The sequence below is a fragment of the Bufo bufo genome, chromosome 3, assembly GCF_905171765.1.
Source record: "Bufo bufo chromosome 3, aBufBuf1.1, whole genome shotgun sequence".
NCBI classification, from domain to species: domain Eukaryota; kingdom Metazoa; phylum Chordata; class Amphibia; order Anura; family Bufonidae; genus Bufo; species Bufo bufo.
In genome coordinates, this window is record NC_053391.1 from 688,501,122 (window position 1) to 688,524,342 (window position 23,221).

A 23,221-nucleotide genomic window follows, 5' to 3' on the forward strand; every position below is an offset into this window, starting at 1 on the left:
CATGTAGACAAGACAAGACTGCTAAATTTTGTATTTCTTGGATGAGTTTTTAACCGCAAGCTGAATAAACGCAATTCCTTTAAAGTGGAGCTGGATTTTTCTCAACTTCTTTCTGCATTTGCTGCCCGCACCTGACACGGGCCATCCGTGCTCACAACTAAAGGAAGGGCAGGTGAGAGCTGCTACTTTTCTCTTTTTCTAGATGCCATGCTACATATCCTAGCTTCTCTGCTATGTCCCACTCTTCTGATGGGGGTGCTCCTGGCTTCCAGCCTAATTGTTAGTTCTGAAAGCTACGTGTGTCTTCTTAGGCCTCCTGGCCTGTTCTATAGGACAATGCGCTCTTGCTCTCACCTCTTAAAGAGACAGAGTGCACCTAGCCAAATGTTTTCCCAGCCAATGGCTTGATGTCCCTTGATGTATAATTAACGTCCCCAAGGGGAGGATGCTTGACTTTAGGTATCTAGTTTCTAGTCTACCAGTTGTTAACTACAACAGGACCACATACTTCAGGAGATGGCAGCCAGTTGGTCCCCAGCAGCGAAGACCAGATCCCCAAAAAGACTTAAAGGGTGAACACCAGGGGACCACCAAGACAGAGCCTGTAGGCTTAGACCAAACTGAAAACGATTCGTTTGCACAGTGGGTCCACATCCACTGCCCATTACAATGAGTTTTGTTCTGGTGCTGTTTGTATGTATCATGCTGTATTTTTCTACTATTTATCTACTCTTCTGGTGCTGTATACAGATGCAGCTAAGCTAAACTTCATGGTTAACTCGTTAAGTAAAGAATGGCAAGAAAAAGATAACTGAATTTTCAATGGATTTCAATGACATTTGTCACGAGAGAGATAATATAACACTGTCCCATATGTTATCAGAATCAAGTTTAGCTAGGCTACATCTGTATGTACCATGTGTTATGGATCCACTGATTATGGATCAACAGATATCAATAATAATGTAGAACCACTGAGCCAAATAACTGGTTTGACATTGGGCCGAATCCTAAGTGCATTATTTGGGCGCCTCTCTGGTTTCCACCCTTTAACCCCTATACAGGGATGTGGACTTCGCTGCAGGGTGGTGACCAGACAGCTACCTCCTGGGATGGTCCCGGTGTTCTTGGCAGCTGACAGCCTCAGACCCTCAGAGTCAGACACACAGGCAGGAATAAAAAATGCACAAAACCGCAGGCACAATCTCAACAGGAACTTAGAGTGGAACAAAATACTCTGGAAAAACACATCAGGCAGACTGGAAAAAAATCTGGGTAACACAGACCATGGCAGAAACACAGGCTTGGACAGGTCAGACATAGCAAGGGACGCAGATCGGACATACAGACTAAACAGAAGATAGAGCAACAAAAGCAGATACAGGAAGTATAGTATATAAAACTGTTGCACAGCCAAGGGGCGGGATACACAGAAAGAAGATATAGCAGAGCTCATTAGCCCCAAAAGACACCCAGGTGCACACAAACAGAACGAGGCATAAACCTCTACATGGAACTGAGAGCACACAGCAACCTATATATGTCAGTGTCACTCAGACATTATTTGCCATTGCTGTATTTTGTTCAAGAGCTTAAAAGGGTGGAGGAGGGGCAAGCGGAGTAAAAACAAACATTTGTAAAAAGTTTTAAAAAAGAGATAATGAAAATATATATATTAAAAAAATCTGAGTCCTAGTGTCATCCACAGATTTTCAGACCATTTAGAGCAAATTAGATTTATGTAGAATCAATACGGGCACAAATACCATTTTTTTTTTTAATTTGCTGAATTGGCAACAACATGAATTTCAAGAAATTTGCTAGGTAGAATTGATTTGCAGTCAAATCAAATTTTTGTTAGAATCAGACTCAAACTAACTTTTAAGAAATCCTTCCATCTCTACTGAGGGCCATTCTCCTAGACTGTAAGTTTTTCTTAAGTCTATTTCACATTTTAGAATGTATTGCACTGATTGGTTAGTTCAGAGTAGAAAGTAGAGATGCCTTTGATAGGAGGTTTGGAGACTGAAAAAAGAGAATTCCAGCTCTAGGGAACCATGTTTTTTTTTTTTTTGTGTGCTTGATTAAGAGTGTGTCTTATTTGGAGAAATTTGTATGTTATGGAGTTTATATAATTTGTAGTGCTACTTATTGAAATGAGAGCATATCTGCTAAATTAACTAAATCTCCTATTTTGTTTAGGTACATACCATTATTTTCCCATTTGGCGATATTTCCCATTTAGGAAGTATACGCATATACTACAGTGGCTTACCAGTACCGAAATATGGAGAGAGTGGGTGCTCAAGCTATGAGTTGTCCAAAAAACAAATTTCAGGTTGTAAAGATTACGAAAGGAGTATAGAGGGCACTCTACCTCAGCAAAATCAAGAAATACATATGTAATGTTGTGGATTTAATATATTTATTAAAGTAAAGTTAAAAATGCACTGTAGTCAGAAAAGAAATAAATCTTCATGTAGAACTAACGAATAAAGATACATACAAATGAAAGAAAGAGGACGGGGAAGAAAATATAGTAAAAACTGAGGATAAAAAGAAAAAATGTGGAAGAAAAAAGTAGAAGAAAAAAAAAATATAGCATTTGTAAAAAAAAAAAAGTACATGGAAAAAATATATAAAAATATATAAGGTAAATAATTTGTGAAAGTACAGTACTGTATATGAAAGAGTAGAGAGAAATTGTATAACAATTATATTGGCAATCCTCCTAAATCCTAAAGTAGTGTGCACTACTCAGAGATCATTAAATATATTTTATATAAACTCCAGGTCTCAAGGATGTATCAATTGTATCTATTCAAATGGATATAAGATATTCCATGGAGGGTTTTTGCATTGCACCTTACCGCCTCCCCAGCGTGTATAGTCTCTTGTAGCTAATGAGCTCCGCTATCTCTATCCCAAATGGCAGGGTAGAGCTGTTCTTGTAGCTTGTTACAAGTTGGGTCTCATCTCCTCCCGCTGTGTAATGCTCTCTGATTGCTTCATAGCATAGTGCCATTGTCCAAAGTCTTTCCAATTTATTATTATATAGTTGCGTGAAATGAAGTCCAATATACAGTAGCTATTACTCTGGTACAGAACATAGAACAGTCAGACACGTTTTGGTGTTATCTCAATAGTATTATATAAAGAAGCTATAATATGGAAGTAAAAATTGGCATTGTAAGGAGAGCCATTCTTCCTGTCTAAGAAAGAAGGTTCTTAAAATAAGGGGCTTAAAATTCTCAAAAAATTCTCTTAACACAGTGCACTGCTTGGAGAAATTAGAAGAAAACCTACATATTTAATAGAACAGCCATTCCACTGGCATGGGGAATTGGAGATTAGGAATTGTTTCATTTTTGTAAGGGATATCTATATTATTTGGGATTTAACATAATTTACTTTGTGGTAGAATACTTTTAAGACAGTTTGGACTCCAGCTAGAGATATTGGGATATCAGATTATGTTATAATAACATCATCAGCGTGGAGCCCACTTATATGTTCATTGTGCCCAACTGTTAATACATGTATATTGATGTTTGCATGAATTGATTCATCAAGAAGTTCTGATATGGTTATTGTGTGTGTTTTCAGTGTTTTATCTCCATAGTTATGTTTTTGTTGAGGAAATATACTATGTGTACTGTATGTCATCCATTCTTCCAGGATATACAGTACAGACCAAAAGTTTGGACACACCTTCTCATTCAAAGAGTTTTCTTTATTTTCATTACTGAAAATTGTAGATTTACACTGAAGGCATCAAAACTATGAATTAACATATGTGGAATTATATACATAACAAACAAGTGTGAAACAACTGAAAATATGTCATATTTTAGGTTCTTCAAAGTAGCCACCTTTTGCTTTGATTACTGCTTTGCACACTCTTGGCATTCTCTTGATGAGCTTCAAGAGCTAGTCCCCTGAAATGGTTTTCACTTCACAGATGTGCCCTGTCAGGTTTAATAAGTGGGATTTCTTGCCTTATAAATGGGGTTGGGACCATCAGTTGCGTTGAGGAGAAGTCAGGTGGATACACAGCTGATAGTCCTACTGAATAGACTGTTAGAATTTGTATTATGGCAAGAAAAAAACAGCTAAGTAAAGAAAAACGAGTGGCCATCATTACTTTAAGAAATGAAGGTCAGTCAGTCAGCCGAAAAATTGGGAAAACTTTGAAAGTAAGGGCTATTTGACCATGAAGGAGAGAGATGGGGTGCTGCGCCAGATGACCTGGCCTTCACAGTCACCGGACCTGAACCCAATCGAGATGGTTTGGGGTGAGCTGGACCGCAGAGTGAAGGCAAAAGGGCCAACAAGTGCTAAGCATCTCTGGGAACTCCCTCAAGACTGTTGGAAGACCATTTCAAGGGACTACCTTGAGAATGCCAAGAGTGTGCAAAGCAGTAATCAAAGCAAAAGGTGGCTACTTTGAAGAACCTAGAAGATGACATATTTTCAGTTGTTTCACACTTGTTTGTTATGTATATAATTCCACATGTGTTAATTCATAGTTTTGATGCCTTCATAATCATGAAAATAAAGAAAACTCTTTGAATGAGAAGGTGTGTCCAAACCTTTGGTCTGTACTGTATAAGTAGAATTTCAGGGTTTAATCATCCAAGATGCATTGACATACACTCATATACATAGTTACTTATATTTCTCTGAACATTTATCATGGCTGGGACACATCTATTTGCAGTTTCAAGTAATCAGTTCCAATTGCTTTTTTCAGTTGAAACTAAATTGAACAACCCATCATTCGTGGCTAAGCAAGACACAGGTAGAAAATACTTTTTTTATTTCCAACATTCAGAATTTTTGCACAGTCTTGTCATAGATGGTGGAATACATCTTCTTAATGCATTTGCTGAACACTTTGTCTCGGATACCATAGATAAGAGGACTTAGAAGCCTCGGCAAACACATGAAGACCAGGAAATTGATCATAACCATATAATTGCCTCCATAGGACTCTGTAAAATTGGAAAGCAATGATACCATGCATAGGAAGAGCTGAAATGCGTGGAGCATTAAAGTTCTCATAGCTTTGGAGGCCGAAGATGAACTGGAACCACTCCTTTGAGCAATTAACATAACCTTGATGTAGGTAAAAAGAATAACCAGAGCCACCAGGATTAAACTACCTAAGAAGGTGAAGGACATTATGGTGCCCTGAATCGGCTTGACTATGAACTCCTCCTGCTTACACAACAGTTTCTGGGAGAAAAAACTTTTCTCCACTGAGGTGCTGAGGATGGCTAAATCAGCTGTATTAGGGAGTAACCCAAGGATCCACATTGCTGTGATCACAGAATAAGACCTATTAACTGTACAGAACATTGAGTATCTCAGAGGGTAGCAAATCGCTAAGTACCGTTCAAGGGCCATGGCTGCCAAGTTATATGGTGTGACCCTAAATGTGGCGGTGGTAAGAGTGAGGAGAAAGTAGCAAACTGGTGGTGGAATGTAAAGAAATTGATATGCCAGGGCAAGAAAGAGACCCAAGAAAAGATACAATACATCATTAACTAGCATGTGGGCGAAGAGAATGTAGCGGGAGGTCTCTCGGACCTGAGGGGTGGTGAAGTAGACAATCAAAATAATGGAAATAAAGTAGAGAAAAAAGCAGAAGCAAAGCAAAGTCAAGATGAAGAAGACCAGGGTGATGATGTAAGACACCCTTTCGTTGTAGGCAGACATCTGAGAGCCATTGTTGAAGGTTCCCGTCAGATTCATTCCCTGGTCCGAGATGGAGAAATTTATTGAGAGGGTTTCCCACTGGAACGAGGAAACAAACAATGAATAAATAATGGGCCTATAGAAAAGTCATACTGTAAAATAGCAGTGAACCTCCTGACCACAATGTGAGATGAGGGACATTGTAAGAGATAGTCTTGAAGCCGTGGTAAGGAAGGAAAACACAACACCCTGGGGGGCAGACCTCATATAGAAGAACATGGATAGGATTATATGGGGAACTGTTTAACTTTTCCTTTGCACTGTGATACGTCTACCCTATTGGTTTTTGGTTTTGGAGAGGTTTTGGAGTGACCTACTAGTAGTAGGATTGCTACATCAGCTTTATGGAATCTGTGGCTTTAAAAATCTTTAAAACCATGAATACATACATGACTATAAGGACTGCAACTTCTAGCACTACTACAGTTTTTACCATTACACCTACAAATACTGCATCTAATATGCTTTTACTCCTGCAGTGATTATTCTAAATTCCATAACCACTACAACTCCACTAAAGCATCCTTCATACATTTTTATTGTTGTATTTGCAGTTTATTTTTTTGAGGGAGCTTTGCAAAAACACTTATAAAATGTATAATTAATTCTAAACTAATTAAATTCATTCCAAATTTCAGAAAAATTAGATTCTATTGAATCCAAAACTTTTGCAATTCATTTCAGACAAATCTCTCAAAATGGCATTATCCTTTTACAGATCAGAAGACAGCAAATTGCAGCAGGGAGGATAAAAAAAAAAGGAAGCTACTTCTACTGTAATTTTTAAATGGGCAATATCACTACCCCTAGTAGGACATCAAGAGTTACTGAAAATAATATAGTAACAGAAATAAGTGAGAAACTAGTGAATTGTTTAAGTAAGAACAATGTGCGAATAAGGCTACTATCACACTTGCGTTCGGGGTTCCGCTTGTGAGCTCCGTTTGAAGGCTCTCACAAGCGGCCCCGAACGGATCCGTACAGCCCCAATGCATTCTGAGTGGATGCGGATCCGCTCAGAATGCATCAGTTTGGCACCGTTTGGCCCCTGTTCCGCTCAGCAGGCGGACACCCGAACGCAGCTTGCAGCATTTTCGTGTCCGCCTGGCCGTGCGGAGCCAAGCGGATCTGTCCAGACTTACAATGCAAGTCAATGGGGACGGATCCGTTTGACGTTGACACAATATGGTGCAATTGCAATCGGATCCGTCCCCCATTGACTTTCAATGTAAAGTCAGGAGTCCCTATTAATATACCATCGGATCAGAGTTTTCTCCAATCCGATGGTATATTTTAACTTGAAGCGTCCCCATCACATGGGAACGCCTCTATGTTAAAATATACCATCGGATTTGAGTTAGATCGTGAAACTCAGATCCGACAGTATATTCTAACACCGAGGCGTTCCCATGGTGATGGGGACGCTTCAAGTTAGAATATACTAAAAGAACTGTGTATATGACTGCCCCCCCTGTATTTAACTCATTGGTGGCCAGTGCGGCCGGCCCCCCCTCCCTCCCCTATATTTAACTTATTGGTGGCCAGTGCGGCCGCCCCCCCCCCCCCTGTTTTTTTTTTTTTTTTTATTCAACAACTTTGTTAGTATACAAAGGAGTAAAAAATACACACATCAGACAATTAACTTAATATAATTAACTTACTCCATTTTTTCCCCCAGCCCCCCAACCCCACCTCCCACCTGCGATGCGTCCCCTGTCCTCCCTCCCCCTCCCCCCTCCAAGGAAAAGGGGTAAGGGAAGAGAAGAGAGTAAGAGGAAAGAGAAAAAAAAGAAAAGAAAGGGGGATAACACATAACTAAATTCAGCATAAAAGCCTATCATAACTTCCAGCCTTCCCATATCTTATTCCATTTTTCTGATCCACCTCTTTGCTTGTACAGGATCCGATCGTAATTTTTGATCTTATTAACCAGGTTTATCCAGTTATTTACTTGTAAACTATGGCGTGCAAACCAACTTCGACTAATCAACAATCTAGCCAATAGTAGTATTCTACCCAGTAGAATCTTTTGGTATTTATTGATAGTTAATGTGGACAGATCATTCAGCAAGAACAATTGTGGATCAAGAGATATACATATTTCTAGTTTGTGGGTAATAAGATTTTTAACACCATTCCAGTAGGCTACCAGACCTGGGCAGAGCCATATCATATGAAGGTAGTCCGCTCCTTCATTATCACAGCGAGGGCACTTGGAGGTATCTCTTAATCCACACTTGTTTAATTAAGTCTATGGTAAATGTTAAACTGTGTTAAAACGTGATTAAAATTGTGCGAAAGTACATCTGGATTAGTAAAAATACTCCCCCATCCCACAAGCTTTATATTTGGACAGTCCGTCTCCCAGGCCCTTTGTCCTGGTGATTGTGTTTCGGAAAAACGTGACTTGATTAGTAATTTATATATATTTGAAATCTTCCTCCCTAGTGATATCTTTCCTAACCATTCATTTAGTGGTGACAAAGTATCTATTTCCAATAGTGATTTATCGTGCAAACTAGAAAGTGCCGAGCGAAGCTGAAAATACCTAAACCATGCAAGGTTCTGTACACTGTGTGATAGTTCCGCAAACATCTTAATTTCTTTATTCTTAACAACCTGAGACACATATAAATTCCCATTTTTTTGCCAGAATTGATCGGTTGCTATCCCATCTAAAGTCTGTAGATGCTTATTCTGCCAAAAAGGCGTGAATCTAAGTGATCCCTTTACCCCCAACCATCCTCTAGTGATAACCCACATTTTCAAAAGTAGTTTCCTGGATTCTTTGTATCCCCACTCTTTGTTAGTCATTTGCCCGGATTCCAGCAACATAAATATATTATTATACGTGGAGGCTCTTACTAGACTACTCAAAGATGCACTGTTTGCCCATTCATTACACATCCATAACTGAACTGCCATAAAGTAGCCTTTGAAGTATGGGAGGTTTAGGCCCCCACACTCCAGAGGCTTATATAGATATTCCAGTTTGAGTCTCACTCGTTTTCTTCCCCAAACCAAATCATTAATTATTCTTTCCAAAAGTTTGAAATATTTCTCCTCTATCCAAATAGGTATATTTCTAAGGACATAGAGAAATTGAGGCAAAATTACCATCTTAACCAGCGAGACTCGGTCAGCTCTAGATAAAGGGAGTCTCAGCCAAATCCCTATTTTTGCCCTGTTTTAGTTATCAGTGGGATCAGATTAAGTTCTACAGCGTTTTCTACCTGAGGGGATATCTTCATGCCCAGATATTGAAAGGTGTCAACAACATCTAACTGAGTCAGAAGGGGCTCCTTTTGCGGCAAGGGATCTATTGGCATCAGAGTTGTCTTTGTCCAATTTATATCTAGGCCTGATACCTCCCCGAATAATTTGACCAATCAAATGATTCTTGGAACATTTTCTTCTGTATCATCTATAAAAAAAAAGGACATCGTCCGCATATAAGGAAATACGATCTTCCTCTCTTAATGTACCAAACACTTTGAATTTGGCATCTTGTCTAATGGCCAATGCCAGGGGCTTAATATAAATATCGAATAGGAGGGGAGATAATGGGCAGCCCTGCCGGGTACCTCTCTGTAGATCAAAACTAGTAGTAAGATTCCCATTAAGACGCAACTTAGCTGTAGGGTGTCTATAAAGGGATTTAATAATATTTATAAATCTCTCCACAAAGCCCATCCTGGCCAGCACCTTCCAGAGGAATCCCCACTCCACCCTGTCGAAGGCCTTAGAGGCATCTAAGGACAGGATGGAGCGAGCAGATCCCCCAGGAGCCTGTATGTTGGAAAAAAGGCGGTGGAGGTTATGGCGCGTACCCTTTTTTGGAATAAAACCGTTCTGGTCTGGATGGACAATGGAGGAGATAACCCCAGCAAGTCTCGACGGCAAAATCCTTGCAAGGAGTTTTACATCGGTGTTCAACAGTTAGACCGGTCTATATGATCCCATATCCGTGGGGTCTTTATCTTTTTTTGGAATTAGAATTATTACACCTTCCATCATTGAGCCCGGCAAATTCCCCTCCGCCTCCGATTCAAAAAATCACCTCCCTGTATTTGCTATAAAATTCATATGGAAGTCCGTCTGAACCGGGGGCGGAGTTGGCCGAGCACAATTTAATTGCCCCTTCAAACTCCTGAATAGAGAAATCAGCCTCGAGTGCCTTTTTTTGGGGACCCATAATAGTAGGAAAGACGATATCATCCAGATAAGAATCCATCCTTTTCTCCGTGATCTCACCATCGGCTGTATAAATGTCTGAGAAGTAATCAAGAAAAGCCTCCTCTATGGAGTCTTGGCCAGTCACGGTCTTCCCGTTGGCCAAACGTATATTGTCTATGTTCTTTTTAGGATCCTGACTCGCAATCACTCTGGAAAGGAGGTTCTCTGGTCGCCCATACTCTGTAAAGTGTTTTTGACCCTTGAAAAATAAGCTGTGTTGAGCGTTTTCCAACAGAAAGTTGGCATATGCTTGTGTAGACTTCTGCATTATTTCCCTATTTTCCTCTGAATAATTTATACAGAAAGTTTGTGTTGCTAAGGAGGCTTGTTTTTTAGGTTTTCCTCATTTACCCCATATTCCTTTCTCGGATTTGCGATACTACTAACCATTATTCCCCTCATATAGGCCTTTAAAGTATCCCATACTACCTGAATCCTAGTAGACCCATGATTAGATTCCCAAAATTGATCAATTTCCCCTTGTATTGTATCATGGTTCTTTAATATTGACAACCAATAGGGATTCAATCTAAAGGGAGGCCTTACTATTTGTTTATCATGGGTCAAGCAAAACTCAAGAAATAATGGCAGGTGGTCCGAAAATGACCTAGTTTAATATTTCATTCGTTTTACATGTCGTACATATTTTTTATTGATCAAAGCATGGTCTATTCTGGACATGGATTTCCCTAATTTACTAATACATGAGAAAACCCTTTTTCCCCGGCCCAGACTTCCCCAGACGTCTTCAAACCCAGCCTCAGAGCAAAACCGTGCCATGGGAGACCCCTGGACGGTGGCCCCTCCTTTGACACCCATAGAAACCCTATCTGTCACCGGATTGATCACACAGTTAAAGTCACCAATAATCAAAGTCGGGCATTCTGGCCATTTATCCATAAATGTTAACAGGGAATTAAGAACTGAAAAGGAAAAAGGAGGTGGAATATAGACAAAGGCCAGAATACACCTCTTCCCGGCCAACCCACAATATAAGAATACAAATCTCCCCTGTTGGTCAACAGATGATGCCTCCCCCACAAATTCAATTGTTCTATGAACAAACACTGTCACTCCCCTAGAGTGACTGGAAAAGGTAGAGTGGTACGTGTGGGCAGCCCATCCCCAGTGGCCAACTTAGAGGTCTCCCCGGTAAGATGTGTTTCGGTCAGACATACAATTGCTGGGAGATGTATGCGCATCCAGTCAAAAACCGCTTGTCTCTTTCTTTTATCTCCTAGACCCCTAATGTTCCAAGTGATAATTTTGATAGGCATTAAGCATAAAAATTAAGGGGGAAAGAAAGGAAAAAAAAAACAACCTTCCCCACACTAGACGCATCGCAGCCAATCCAACCCCAATCCCTCCCAATCCCCCCCAAACCAAGTAATCCACTGCGGTTGCAGCAGATCTCTCACCTATGACCATCCCTCACCCCACCCCGTCTGCTCGGCACCTCCCCGCTATTTAATCCAAAAAAAAAAGAGAAAAAAATAAAATGAAAAAAGGATAAAGAACGTCGACTGCAAGTTCTTATTCTCCTCAAAGCCATTCATAAATAGATCAAATGTTCTTTTGTTCGAGTCAATCCAGGGCTCCGTCCGGCGTATCAAAAAAAAAGAGTTGAATCATTGAAGATAATCCGTAATTTGGCCGGAAAAATAAGTGAATATTTAATTTCCCTTTCTCTTAGAATCTTTTTCACATTAGTAAACGAGCGCCTTTTTTCTTGCACTTCTTTTGAAAAGTCTGGGAAAAAGGCCAGTCTATTTCCATCATATAACACAGAAGGACATTCCCTCGCCCTTCTTAGTACCATATCTCTATCTCTTGAACTAAGCATTTTAGCAAGAAATGTCCGTGGTTGTCTCCCCGGAAAAATTTTACCACCTGGTACCCGATGCGCTCTTTCTACCAAGAATTGGGACGAGAGGTGTTCTCTCCCAAAATTTTCCACGATCATCGTCTGTATAAATTGGGCGGGGTTATTGTCTTCCGCACCCTCTGGAATTCCCAGGATCCTTACATTATATCTCCGTGATCTATCTTCCAGCTCCACCACCTTTCTCTTAAGGAGATTGACCTCTGACTTCAGAGAGGACACCTCTAAGTAAATTTTCTCAGAGTCATTCTGTATAGTAGCCACCGAACTTTCTACTTTACCAACTCTTTCTCGGATTTTAGACAGATCATCTCTGATCAAACTCACATCGGCCTGGATTGCCCCAGGTTGGAATGTAATGGCCTGTATCAAGTCCCCATTTTGTTTCACCGCTGTTAATATCTCTTTTAATGGGGAGGGGTTGGTATCAAGGGCGTCTTCTATCTCTGTGTCTTCCTCCCTTTGATGGTAGCGGGAGTCTTTTTGCCCCTCGGGGTTATCTGGTTTTTTAGTAATACTGCTTGTCTCCTTTTGCGCGCCCCTAGTATTAACCCTTGGGGACCTCAGGAATAGATCTATTTTAGGACCTTCGTAGGGTTTAGTAGCTGATTTCTGACCAGAGAGGTCCGTAGGCCGCCTACTGGTCTTTGGAGCCATTCCTATTTTATTTAAAAAAAAAATATTTTTATTTTTATATGCTTTATTTTTTTTTATAATTTTTTCTTTTCTTTCCTTTAATCTCTTCTTTCCCTTCCTTTCCCTTCCTCTCCCCCTTCCCTTCCACTTCTGCTTCAGACCATACAGTACGTTAATAAACTTTAGTTAATTAGATGGATGGTTAGTTGATTAATTCAGTAATAAACGCAGAAAAACAGTACATTAGTGTTCTCTAGTTAGTTCAATGGATGATTAAATAATGGATTCAGTAGTGAGCACAAAAAAAGACAAAAAAGAAAAAAAAAACAGTGGAACAATCTCACCAGACTTCTCCATCCCTTTTCTCCTTTCCTCTTCCTCTCCCCTTTTCTTTTATTTTTCCTTCCTTTCCCCTCTTTTCTTTCCTTTTCCTTTTTTCTTTCTTTTTCCAGCCTTCAGTCAGCCCAGCTTGGGGATAGGAAGGGTGGTATCACAGGATTTAGGGATCCAAAGGACCGCGCAGCGGGCTGCAAGAAATCACCAGCAGAAGCAGGCGCCCAGGCCCAAGCTCCGCTCACAGGAAGAAACGCTCGGGGTGCAGCAGGAGACCATCCAGAGGGAAGGATCCGGCCCCCCCCAGCCACCGGCACACCGACAACCCAGAAGGCTCCAAGAAACAGGCCCAGGGAGACAAGGCGACAGAGGACCCAACAGCCCAGGCCAGTTCCGCTCCCCGCCAGCAAAGAAGGCAATAGCAGGAGACAAGAAGCCAAAGCCGCCAACAGCCAGCGAAACGGGTCCGGTCCAGGCAGGGGAAAGAGGGCAACGCCGTCAAGCGACCAGACTCCAGCCCGCAAACCAAGCGCACAGCCGGAGCGGGGAAGCACAGCCAGAGCGAGGAAGCCGGTCTGAAGCGCCCAAGCAGGAAAGTTGAGTCAGTCAGTCCCAGTCAGTCCCAGGCAGCGCCAGTCAAGCGGCACAAGGAAGGCAAACAAAGGGACCAGACAGGCACCGGAGACCGAGCAAGAAAGCAGGTAAGCCGGACCGGAGAGCAGGAACGCCACAATCAGGAGGAAGCAATCAGCGGGGCAGCCGAGCAGCGAGAGGAGGAGACAGCGTGACCTCTCACGTCATCACGTCATAACCCCCTCTGTTTTTAACTCATTGGTGGCCAGTGCAGCCGCCCCCCCTCCCTCCCCCCTGTTTTTAACTCATTGGTGGCCAGTGTGGCCCCCCTCCGCTGTTTTTAACTAATTGGTGGCCAGTGCGGCCGCCCCCCCCCTCCCTCCCCCCTCCCTGAAAGGTCTGTGCGGCACATTGTTTGTAGCACAGACCTTTCTCTTACCAGTAGGAGGAGCGCCCGGCCGGTCACAGACATCGCAGGTAAGTATAATGCTTCTAAAATTGCTAAGTAACCATGGCAGCCAGGAATGCAGTAGCGTCCTGGTTGCCATGGTTACCGATCGGAGTCCTAGCGATTAAACTGGGACTCCGATCGGAACTCTCCGCTGCCACCAATGATGGGGGGTCGGTCATTTTAATTAGGGGGGCCGGCCGCACTAGCCACCAATGAGTTAAAAACGGGGGGGAGGGAGGGGGGGCCAGCCGCACTGGCCACCAATGAGTTAAAAACAGGGGGGGAGGGAGGGGGGGCCGGCTGCACTGGCCACCAATGAGTTAAAAACAGGGGGGGAGGGGGGGCCGGCCGCACTGGCCACCAATGAGTTAAAAACAGGGGGCGAGGGGGGGATGGCGGCCGCACTGGCCACCAATGAGTTAAATATAGGGGGCAGTCATGTACACAGTTCTTTTAGTATATTCTAACTTGAAGCGTCCCCATCACCATGGGAACGCATCTGTGTTAGAATATACTGTCGGATCTGAGTTTTCACGAAGTGAAAAATCAGATCTGGTTATGCAGACGGATCCGTTCTGAACGGATGCAAGCGTTTGCATTATAGGAGCGGATCCGTCTGTACAGACACCAGACGGATCCGCTCCTAACGCAAGTGTGAAAGTAGCCTAAGGTCAGGTTCTCATCAACGTTTCGTTTTCTTTTCTTCTGATCAGTTAGAACAGAAAGCAACAACAAAAAAAGTCAAATGCTTTATTTCAAACATCAATTTTGCTCAGTTACGAACATCAGTTTTAGCCATTTCCGTCTGAGATGTGTTATTTAAGACAGAAAAAAATCCTCCATGAAGTACTTTTTTTCAGTCTAAAATAACGGACCTGACACGGAAATAAAACAGATGCAAAATGTACATAATTGAGCATAAAGGATCTTTTTGTTGTTGTTTATATTAGAGAATATTAACAGCCACTCAATCAGCTGGGACTGCATTAAGAATTTGCGCTTTAATAAACACAATATATCAAATACGTAAAACAATATAAATATTTTAGATAATTAAATAAAATAAATAATATATTATATAATAAATAAATATATATAAATAATAATCTAATACATAAGTATATAATATAATAAATAAATAATTATTAAACAACATTCGTAGCAGAAGTTCATAAAGTAGTTAATCAACTATCAATTATATGTGTAAATACATTTTGGCCTTTATTAAATAATACACAATCAAAAAAAATATAGACATGATTCTTATTTTATGAAATATATAAATGGTTGTATATCACTGATTAAAGATATATGAAAAATATGAAAAAATATATAAAAATACAAAAATAATTATATCCTAAAAGAAAATTATGTTATATATAATTCAGATGTTAGATGATTAGTAGTGTTACTCAGTCCAGAAGAAATTAGTGATATTACTGGACTCAAATAATTGATGGATTCCTATTCATATTTCATCCAATGATCAATGTTCATGATTATGTTAGTTTAAAATAGCGATAATAAGTACTTAATAATGTTACTTGATCCAGATATTAATTTTATTCTTAATTTCATTCAGGAATCAGTGTTCATAATTATTCAATATTTATTGATCCCCTGTAAAAGTCTATATATATATATATATATATATATATATATATATATATCTCAGCTATTTAAATAATCTGTATAGCGTTATGGATGGAAATTTTCTCAGGGTGAATATTAACATAATGTGTACGCACATATATATCTTTTGCTGCCAGCAGCTCAACTTTACCGCATCGACGTCTTCCCAGGACCGGCCACCTGTGCGAACAATGTTTCCTGCTCTCAGCCAAGTCTCCTGGTTCCCCGTATGTCGGGTCTTGCAACTCCCCTTACTTGGCGTCCCACATGGCATCCCACGTGTTTAGTCTCCTCACTTGTTCTCTTGTACGGCTATTTGCCAAGCAGCGCCGAGCGCTGTATCTAGCGATTCTGGTTTACACTTGTATATCTCGACTGTAATATTTCAGGGGGTCCTTTTGGATTACATTAATTTTACCATTAAAATTGATGTAATCCAAAAGGACCCCCTGAGATGAATGAATGTAACATTGTATCATGGCATGTGAAGGGGATTTCGATCCTTTGTGATCTATGCTGGCAGGAAAAACTATGTGGGAGGGAAAAGAATGAGATGGAGGGAGGGCTTGCCCTGATTGGCTCACATACTGACAGATAGCCTGCATCAACCAATCAGGCGGGCAGCAGGCAGGGAGGTGTTTGTGCAGAGGGAGCAGTTGTCGGCATTGTACTTGCTACCTGGAAATCCTTTTTAGACATAACCCACTGACACACTCTATAAGAAGATTGTAGGGAGAGAATACTGTAGGGATAGGGAGATACTATTTGGGAATTTGGGGTATATTAAGGGGTGTAATCAGGGAGAGGGATTGAGAATTGGTCATTATTTGGTGTCTTTGCTGGCTGGCTACTGGGTAAGTTTCTGGCAAATAGTTCTACATTACAGATTCCTGCAAAAACAGGTGGATTTTTTGGGTAAACGTTTCTTTCTACACTTCCACGCGAATTACACTCGTGCAAGCACTGAGGAATTGCCTCTATGTTTTTTTTAAAGTTTCTATTTATCCTTGGGAAATTAGGAAGAAAGTATGCATATGACCTCTTAGCAAGCTCTGCCTCTGATGCCACTAGATGTATCATAACTATCCTATAAGTCAATTGTTTGACCCTTTAAACAGGCCTTGAGACACGACTTGGATAATAAATAAACCAGCATCTCATCTGCAGACAACTGTTTCGGAGTGATTGCTCCTCATCAGTGCAGAACAGAGAGTAGGCCATGATTTGGGGGGTACTATCTCTCCTTATGGAATGCACCGTAATCAACGTGAGGTGGCTTATAGGCCATACATGCTCCTCTTGAATTCTGGGAAGAAGGTATGCAAATAAGCTCTTAGCTTCTGGCCACCAGATATAAGGTGGCTATTGTCACATACGGGAGGAGTGTGTGTCGCCCTGAGCTCCACCCTCACCTCTGTCCCTGCCTACTTGCACGGTCCACCCTAGGTGACGGTGTAAAACTTGACGGCGGTCCCTAATCGGAGTACATGCAAGGCCTTAAAGGTAAGAATACAATAAAGGAGAAAACAACAAACAAAGTGACAGGCAGGCACTGGGGGGTTAATCCCATATCAAAGTCAATACGAGTCGAGGTCAGGAGCCAGGAGGAACAACAATAGAAAAGTGAAAAGCAAGATCAAGTCAAACTCACGCCGGGGTCAGAGCCAAGAGGTCACGTCAAATGCAGGAAGTAGCAAGAGCGAGGTCAAAATACGAGCCGAGGTCAAAACACAACAAACACTAACAGACGATATGCTGGTAAATGAAATAAGACCAATCACAGGCAACCTGTGGCCAGCAGATTGCCTGTTTAAATAGCCCTGGCTGGAGAGTCACATGACGTGGCCAGCGTCACGTGACTCACAGTACACAGCCCAACACAGCTGAGCACTGATCATCATTATCGGCGCTCAGCTCCTCTGCTGCTTGTCTGCTGCCATGAAGACAAGGATGCAGGCTGCGTTCTTGACCCTCTCCTTGCGCAGGGTGCCGGCGGCGCTGCGAAGGAAGCACGTGTCGCCGGCCCCTCGTTACAGCTATCCTATATGTCAAAGTCCAAACCTTTAATTAGGCCATGAGACATTACTTGGATAATAAGTAAGCCAGCACCTCAAAATGCTATTATCAAGCGTGTTGTACATTTTCCAACGCCTTAATCTTGAATGTAAAAACCTTGTATGTGAAACCAAGTCCAAAATAGCGTCAAGAATCGCTCAACTTCAGGAAACATCATCTTGTGCTTCCAAATCTACCAGACATTCCAAAAGATCATCTAAGTAATGATCTTCAAAATATTCTACGCTCAGTGAACAGCTTTAAGAGCACATGTGGAGGCTGAGACTACCAGGATACAGGTTGAATCAGCGCAAAAAATGGTCACTATGGAAGCCGAAGCAGCATCCAAAAAGGCCACTATGGAAGCAGAAGCGGCATTCAAAAAGACCACTATGGAAACTAAAGTGGCATCCAAAAGAGCCGAGATGGAAGCCAAAAGAGACAAGATGGAAGCAGAAGAAGCATCCAAAAGGGCCGAGATAGAAGCAGCAGAAGCATCCGAAAGGGCCAAGATAGAAGCAGCAGAAGCACCCAAAAGAGCCGAGATGGAAGCAGCAGAAGTTTTCAAAAAAGCTGAGATGGAAGCTCCAAAGAAACAATGTGAACATGCTACAGACATTGCAATGTTAAAGGTTCTAGAACAAGATGTTAGCGGAAGTGAAATAGACAGTTCCAGCTTAAGGGGAGTGGATGTAACAGACCCAGTTAAGAGCGCAAGAGACTATGTACTAAGCCAAAATAGCAAACCTCAGTTTGCTGAAAACATTCCTGACGGTTCAGATGTTCCTCCAGGACAACAAGGCGCAGATCCTTCTGCAGAACCCTGCCATCAAAGGTCAGTACAATACTGTACCTCCTTCACACATCACAGTACACAAAGACCCTACACCTCTGCAACCTCAATACATAGGTACCCAGGTCTAAACCAATATACCAGCAAGTTGTGAATCCCCTGGCAACCATAATGGTCCAGCTTCACGTGTAACTAGACCTATGGACTCAAAACCAGCTCTCGAAGTGAATGCCTACGCAGCTCCATATGTTCCTACTGTATGTCTCTTAATCAGACTACCACAAACAATATGATGTGCACTACTCAACCCATAATTTCCTGTTTGAAGTCAGACATGTCAGAGTTTGCGAGGTACATGGTCCGCTTTGACCTTACCAATTCCTGCCTCACCAGGTTTGATGATGAACCCGAAAACTACAGAGGCTGAAACTGTGATTTTGGGTCTGCAGTTGATGATCTTGGCATTACAGTTGCTGAAAAACTTGACCTGCTAGTCAGATGGCTCGGCCTGCAGTCTACAAACGTGTCAAGAGACTCAGATCTGTCCACATTAATAATCTTGCGACAGGCCTAATTGCTGCTTGGGAGAGACTAGAATGGAGCTATGGCAGTAGTCCAGAAGCCATAGAAAGCACTTTGTTTAAACGGTTTCAAAGTTTCCCAAAAATATCCAGCAAAGGGGATGACAGGGAGTACCAAGTTTCATTTCCTCCATTTTCCTACTCCTGTGAGTTCATAAGGAACATTGCAGAGTCCAAGAAGGACCCAAGCTTTTCTTACAGTGAGTTTGGTGGTCCTGCTTCACCTCCTCCTAAATATGACTGCCCACGCTCTAATTACAGGAATCACAGAAGTCCAGTGTCAGTGAAAAAGACTGTTTTCTCAAGAAGTGCATCGGCTTCAGAAAGAAGCCACTTCAGGATGAGCTTTTGAAGAAATTGAGGGTATGTTTCAAATGTTGTGCTTCCACTGAACATTTTGCTAAGGACTGTAAGCTGTCATCTGCACTGGTGTCTTTCATTTGCTGCTCAACTCTGACAAATTATAATCTTTTCACCTACAGTTTTTGTGGTGACTACAAGATTTTAGCTGGGAATAAATTCATTTAGATTCTTCACACATGCCTGACCAGTTGAGTTGATTGCTGTCTGACAAAAGTCTGAAGTAGGTACACAGTTCAATACGGATTGCCAGACCAATCAGAACAGTCATATGCTATATAATGTCTGATTTTTATTTTTTACAGTAATCATGGGATAACCTCTTTAATGGATTGGATAGAATAGAAAACAGAATTTAGGCATGTGTCGGCGCATCTAGGTTCGGGGGAGGGTTTGAGAAAATGGCTGGTAAAAATTGTTCTGAAAAGTAAATTGCATAGAACTGTTAGATGTTAAACAACCGGTAAAAAAGAAGTAGCTGAACTGTAACGTCTGCTAGTCAGTGAAAGAAGTAAATTTTTCATGACTTTCACTCTAGTTTCGATGTTTGCTCACCTGTGCTGAGCAAAAGGTGAGGCATTACCTACTACTAATATACCTAACTATGGCTATTATATCTACTGTGACTTCTACTACTAAATCTACTGTGACATTCACAATTGCCAGTATCACCAGCACTTCTAAAGCTCTGGATGGCTCTGATATAACTGCTTAGAGCAAGAATAGTACATAGCCTACTTACATGGTGGTGCAGCACAATGATTGATGTGATAACCAGATGATAGGACCTTAGGATGGATCGTCTTCAAGTCTACCAGCCCTGTCTACATCATTGTCCACAGCCGGCAGGGTGTCAGGCCGTTCCTTATTCTTTAGTGTCTTCTCCGACCTTATAAAGCCTATACACTACTGGCTAGGGTCCCCCTGGACCAGCCATGTGTTGTTCTTATTTCTGAAGGCTAAAACTGCTTATGAAAGCTTAATTGTCTGGATAATTAGTGAAGTCTCTTGAGCCGATATGAAGGATCCCTAACCAAACGTCTTCTAATGGTTTCCCTTATGTGTGAAAGTTTACTTTCAGCTCAGTAATTACATGATCTGAACTTGGAGGGGACAGGAGGGTGAACATTACTTTTTTAAAATATGGATGACCTTTTGTGCTAATGTTCTTCTGATGCAAGTTGTACTAATTGATCATCAGGTGGGCCCCATCCAAATATGGAGGAGATACCGAACATATCTAAACACAGGAGCCAAGACTAAAGAGTGTATTACACTAACAGATCATCTGACCAATATCTGTCCAATCAGACCAATAGTTGGTGCTAGAGATGAGCGAATTTAAAAAAAATGTGATTTCGGAAAGATTGCTTTGATCCAAATTTATTTGTGCCAAATCACGTTAAAACGGCTATTTCCTGGCTGCTGTGAGCCTTTATAGTGGTGTAGAACACTGTGCCTTGCAGTAACACGCATAGGGAGTCTGCTGTGGTAGTGAAATAATACTGTTAGTCAGTATGACATGCAGATGACAGGTGTAGCTCTTAGAATCACTGCACACTTCACTTATTTGGGTCACGGGGCCAAAACTGACCAAATAACTCAAGTATGAACTCAGCCTTACAGGTCGATGTTAGCGTCAAGAAGAAGCGCACTCCTTACACCGTCGTCAGCAGATTCCACATAGATGTCTACAGAACCTGTTCTATTAAATACTTATATAAGTAGAGCCCCCCCCGACAGAGTGGAGAGGGTGTCAGCAGTAAGTTTGTGCTGAAGTCACTGATTCATTTTCCCCATTCTCTGATCGGTCAGAACAATTACCCAGAAAAAACTGATCCTGTTTGTGGAGCATAGGCTTTCACTCGGTCAGCACTTGCTCAATAATCCATCAGTATTGCTAAAGGCAAAAAGAAAAAGGAGTGGATCTAAAACAGAGATGACACGTGAATGGAATGTCTTCTGTGTTTTTTACCCACTCCTGCTTTTGGCTACCAAATCATAAGCCAATTCTGATGGGACCATACAGGCCTTAAAGCTACTACACAGACAGGATCCGTTGTGCGTCCCATTTTTCTTTCTTTCTGACAGATCAGAAGAAGTGTCAAATAAATGATGATGTCAGCCAGGCCGAAATCCAAAATAGTGGACCAGTCATGAAGTGGGGAGGGTGGTAACAGCATAAGAAGTCCACAGAGTGGCCCTATGACATAGTGGTGAGGTGAAAGCGGCATGAGGAGACCACAGAGTGGCCCAATGACAGGTTCTGGAGGTGGAAACAGTATGAGAATACCACAGAGTTGCACAATGACAGAGTCTGGAGGTGGTGGCCGCAGCAGCAGCATCAGGAGGACGCCACAGAGTGGCACAATGACAGAGTCTGGAGGTGGCGGCAGCAGCATCAGAAGGAGGCCATAGAGTGGCAAAATTACAATGTCTGGAGGTGGCAGCAGCATGAGAAGACCACAGTGACACAATGACAGAGCCTGGAGGTGGCGGCAGCAGCATCAGGAGGAGGCCACAGAGTGGCACAATGAAAGAGTCTGGAGGTGGCAGCAGCATGAGGAGACCACAGAGCGGCACAAAGACAGAGTCTGGAGGTGGCAGCAGAATCAGGAGGCCACAGATTAGCAAGGTGACATACTGTGTAGGTGGGTGGCAATACCAGTATCCGCTGAAGATGGTGGGTGACAGAAGGAGCACTTGGCATCAGATGTGTGGCATCAGGCGGGTAACAGCATCAGAATAGTAGCTGAGGCAGGTAGCCTTAAGAAACTGGTTTCTTTTGTCAAATTGTTGGTGTGGCACCATGGATGATCTAGTCTGATGCATCAGGCATTGGTGTGTGGAAATCCTAGCTGATCCACGCCTGATTCATCTTGATGCAGTGTCCCACTATGTGCTATATGTGGGCACTTTAAACTCTTGCTAAATGTCATCAAATGTATTGTGGTATCATGCTGCAAATCCCTTTAACAGGCTGGCAGTGTCATTTACCTTTATTTCCCCCTAGGTGGTGCTGACACCACATATATATACATATATATATATACACTGCTCAAAAAAATAAAGAGAACACAAAAATAACACATCCTAGAACTGAATTAATTAAATATTCTTCTGAAATACTTTGTTCTTTACATAGTTGAATGTGCTGACAACAAAATCACACAAAAAAAAATAAAATGGAAATCAAATTTTTCAACCCATGGAGGTCTGGATTTGGAGTCACCCTCAAAATGAAAGTGGTGGAAAAACACACTACAGGCTGATCCAACTTTGATGTAATGTCCTTAAAACAAGTCAAAATGAGGCTCAGTAGTGTGTGTGGCCTCCACGTGCCTGTATGACCTCCCTACAACGCCTGTGCATGCTCCTGATGAGGTGGCGGACGGTCTCCTGAGGGATCTCCTCCCAGACCTGGACTAAAGCATCTGCCAACTCCTGGACAGTCTGTGGTGCAACGTGACGTTGGTGGATAGAGCGAGACATGATGTCCCAGATGTGCTCAATTGGATTCAGGTCTGGGGAACGGGCGGGCCAGTCCATAGCATCATTGCCTTCGTCTTGCAGGAACTGCTGACACACTCCAGCCACATGAAGTCTAGCATTGTCTTGCATTAGGAGGAACCCAGGGCCAACCACACCAGCATATGGTCTCACAAGGGGTCTGAGGATCTTATCTCGGTACCTAATGGCAGTCAGGCTACCTCTGGCGAGCACATGGAGGGCTGTGCCGCCCTCCAAAGAAATGCCACCCCACACCATTACTGACCCAATGGCAAAACGGTCATGCTGGAGGATGTTGCAGGCAGCAGAACATTCTCCACGGCGTCTCCAGACTCTGTCTTGTCTGTCACATGTGCTCAGTGTGAACCTGCTTTCATCTGTGAAGAGCACAGGGCGCCAGTGGCGAATTTGCCAATATT

The 23,221-nt window shown here is 42.1% G+C and overlaps 1 protein-coding gene across 1 annotated transcript; it reads right to left on the reverse strand.

The window, feature by feature from the left end:
* Positions 1-4,830: 4,830 nt before the first annotated feature.
* Positions 4,831-5,757, reverse strand: LOC120994059 (odorant receptor 131-2-like). Its single transcript, XM_040422518.1, has one exon. It carries the CDS (start codon positions 5,755-5,757, stop codon positions 4,831-4,833), a length of 927 nt encoding a protein of 308 aa, XP_040278452.1.
* Positions 5,758-23,221: the final 17,464 nt, after the last annotated feature.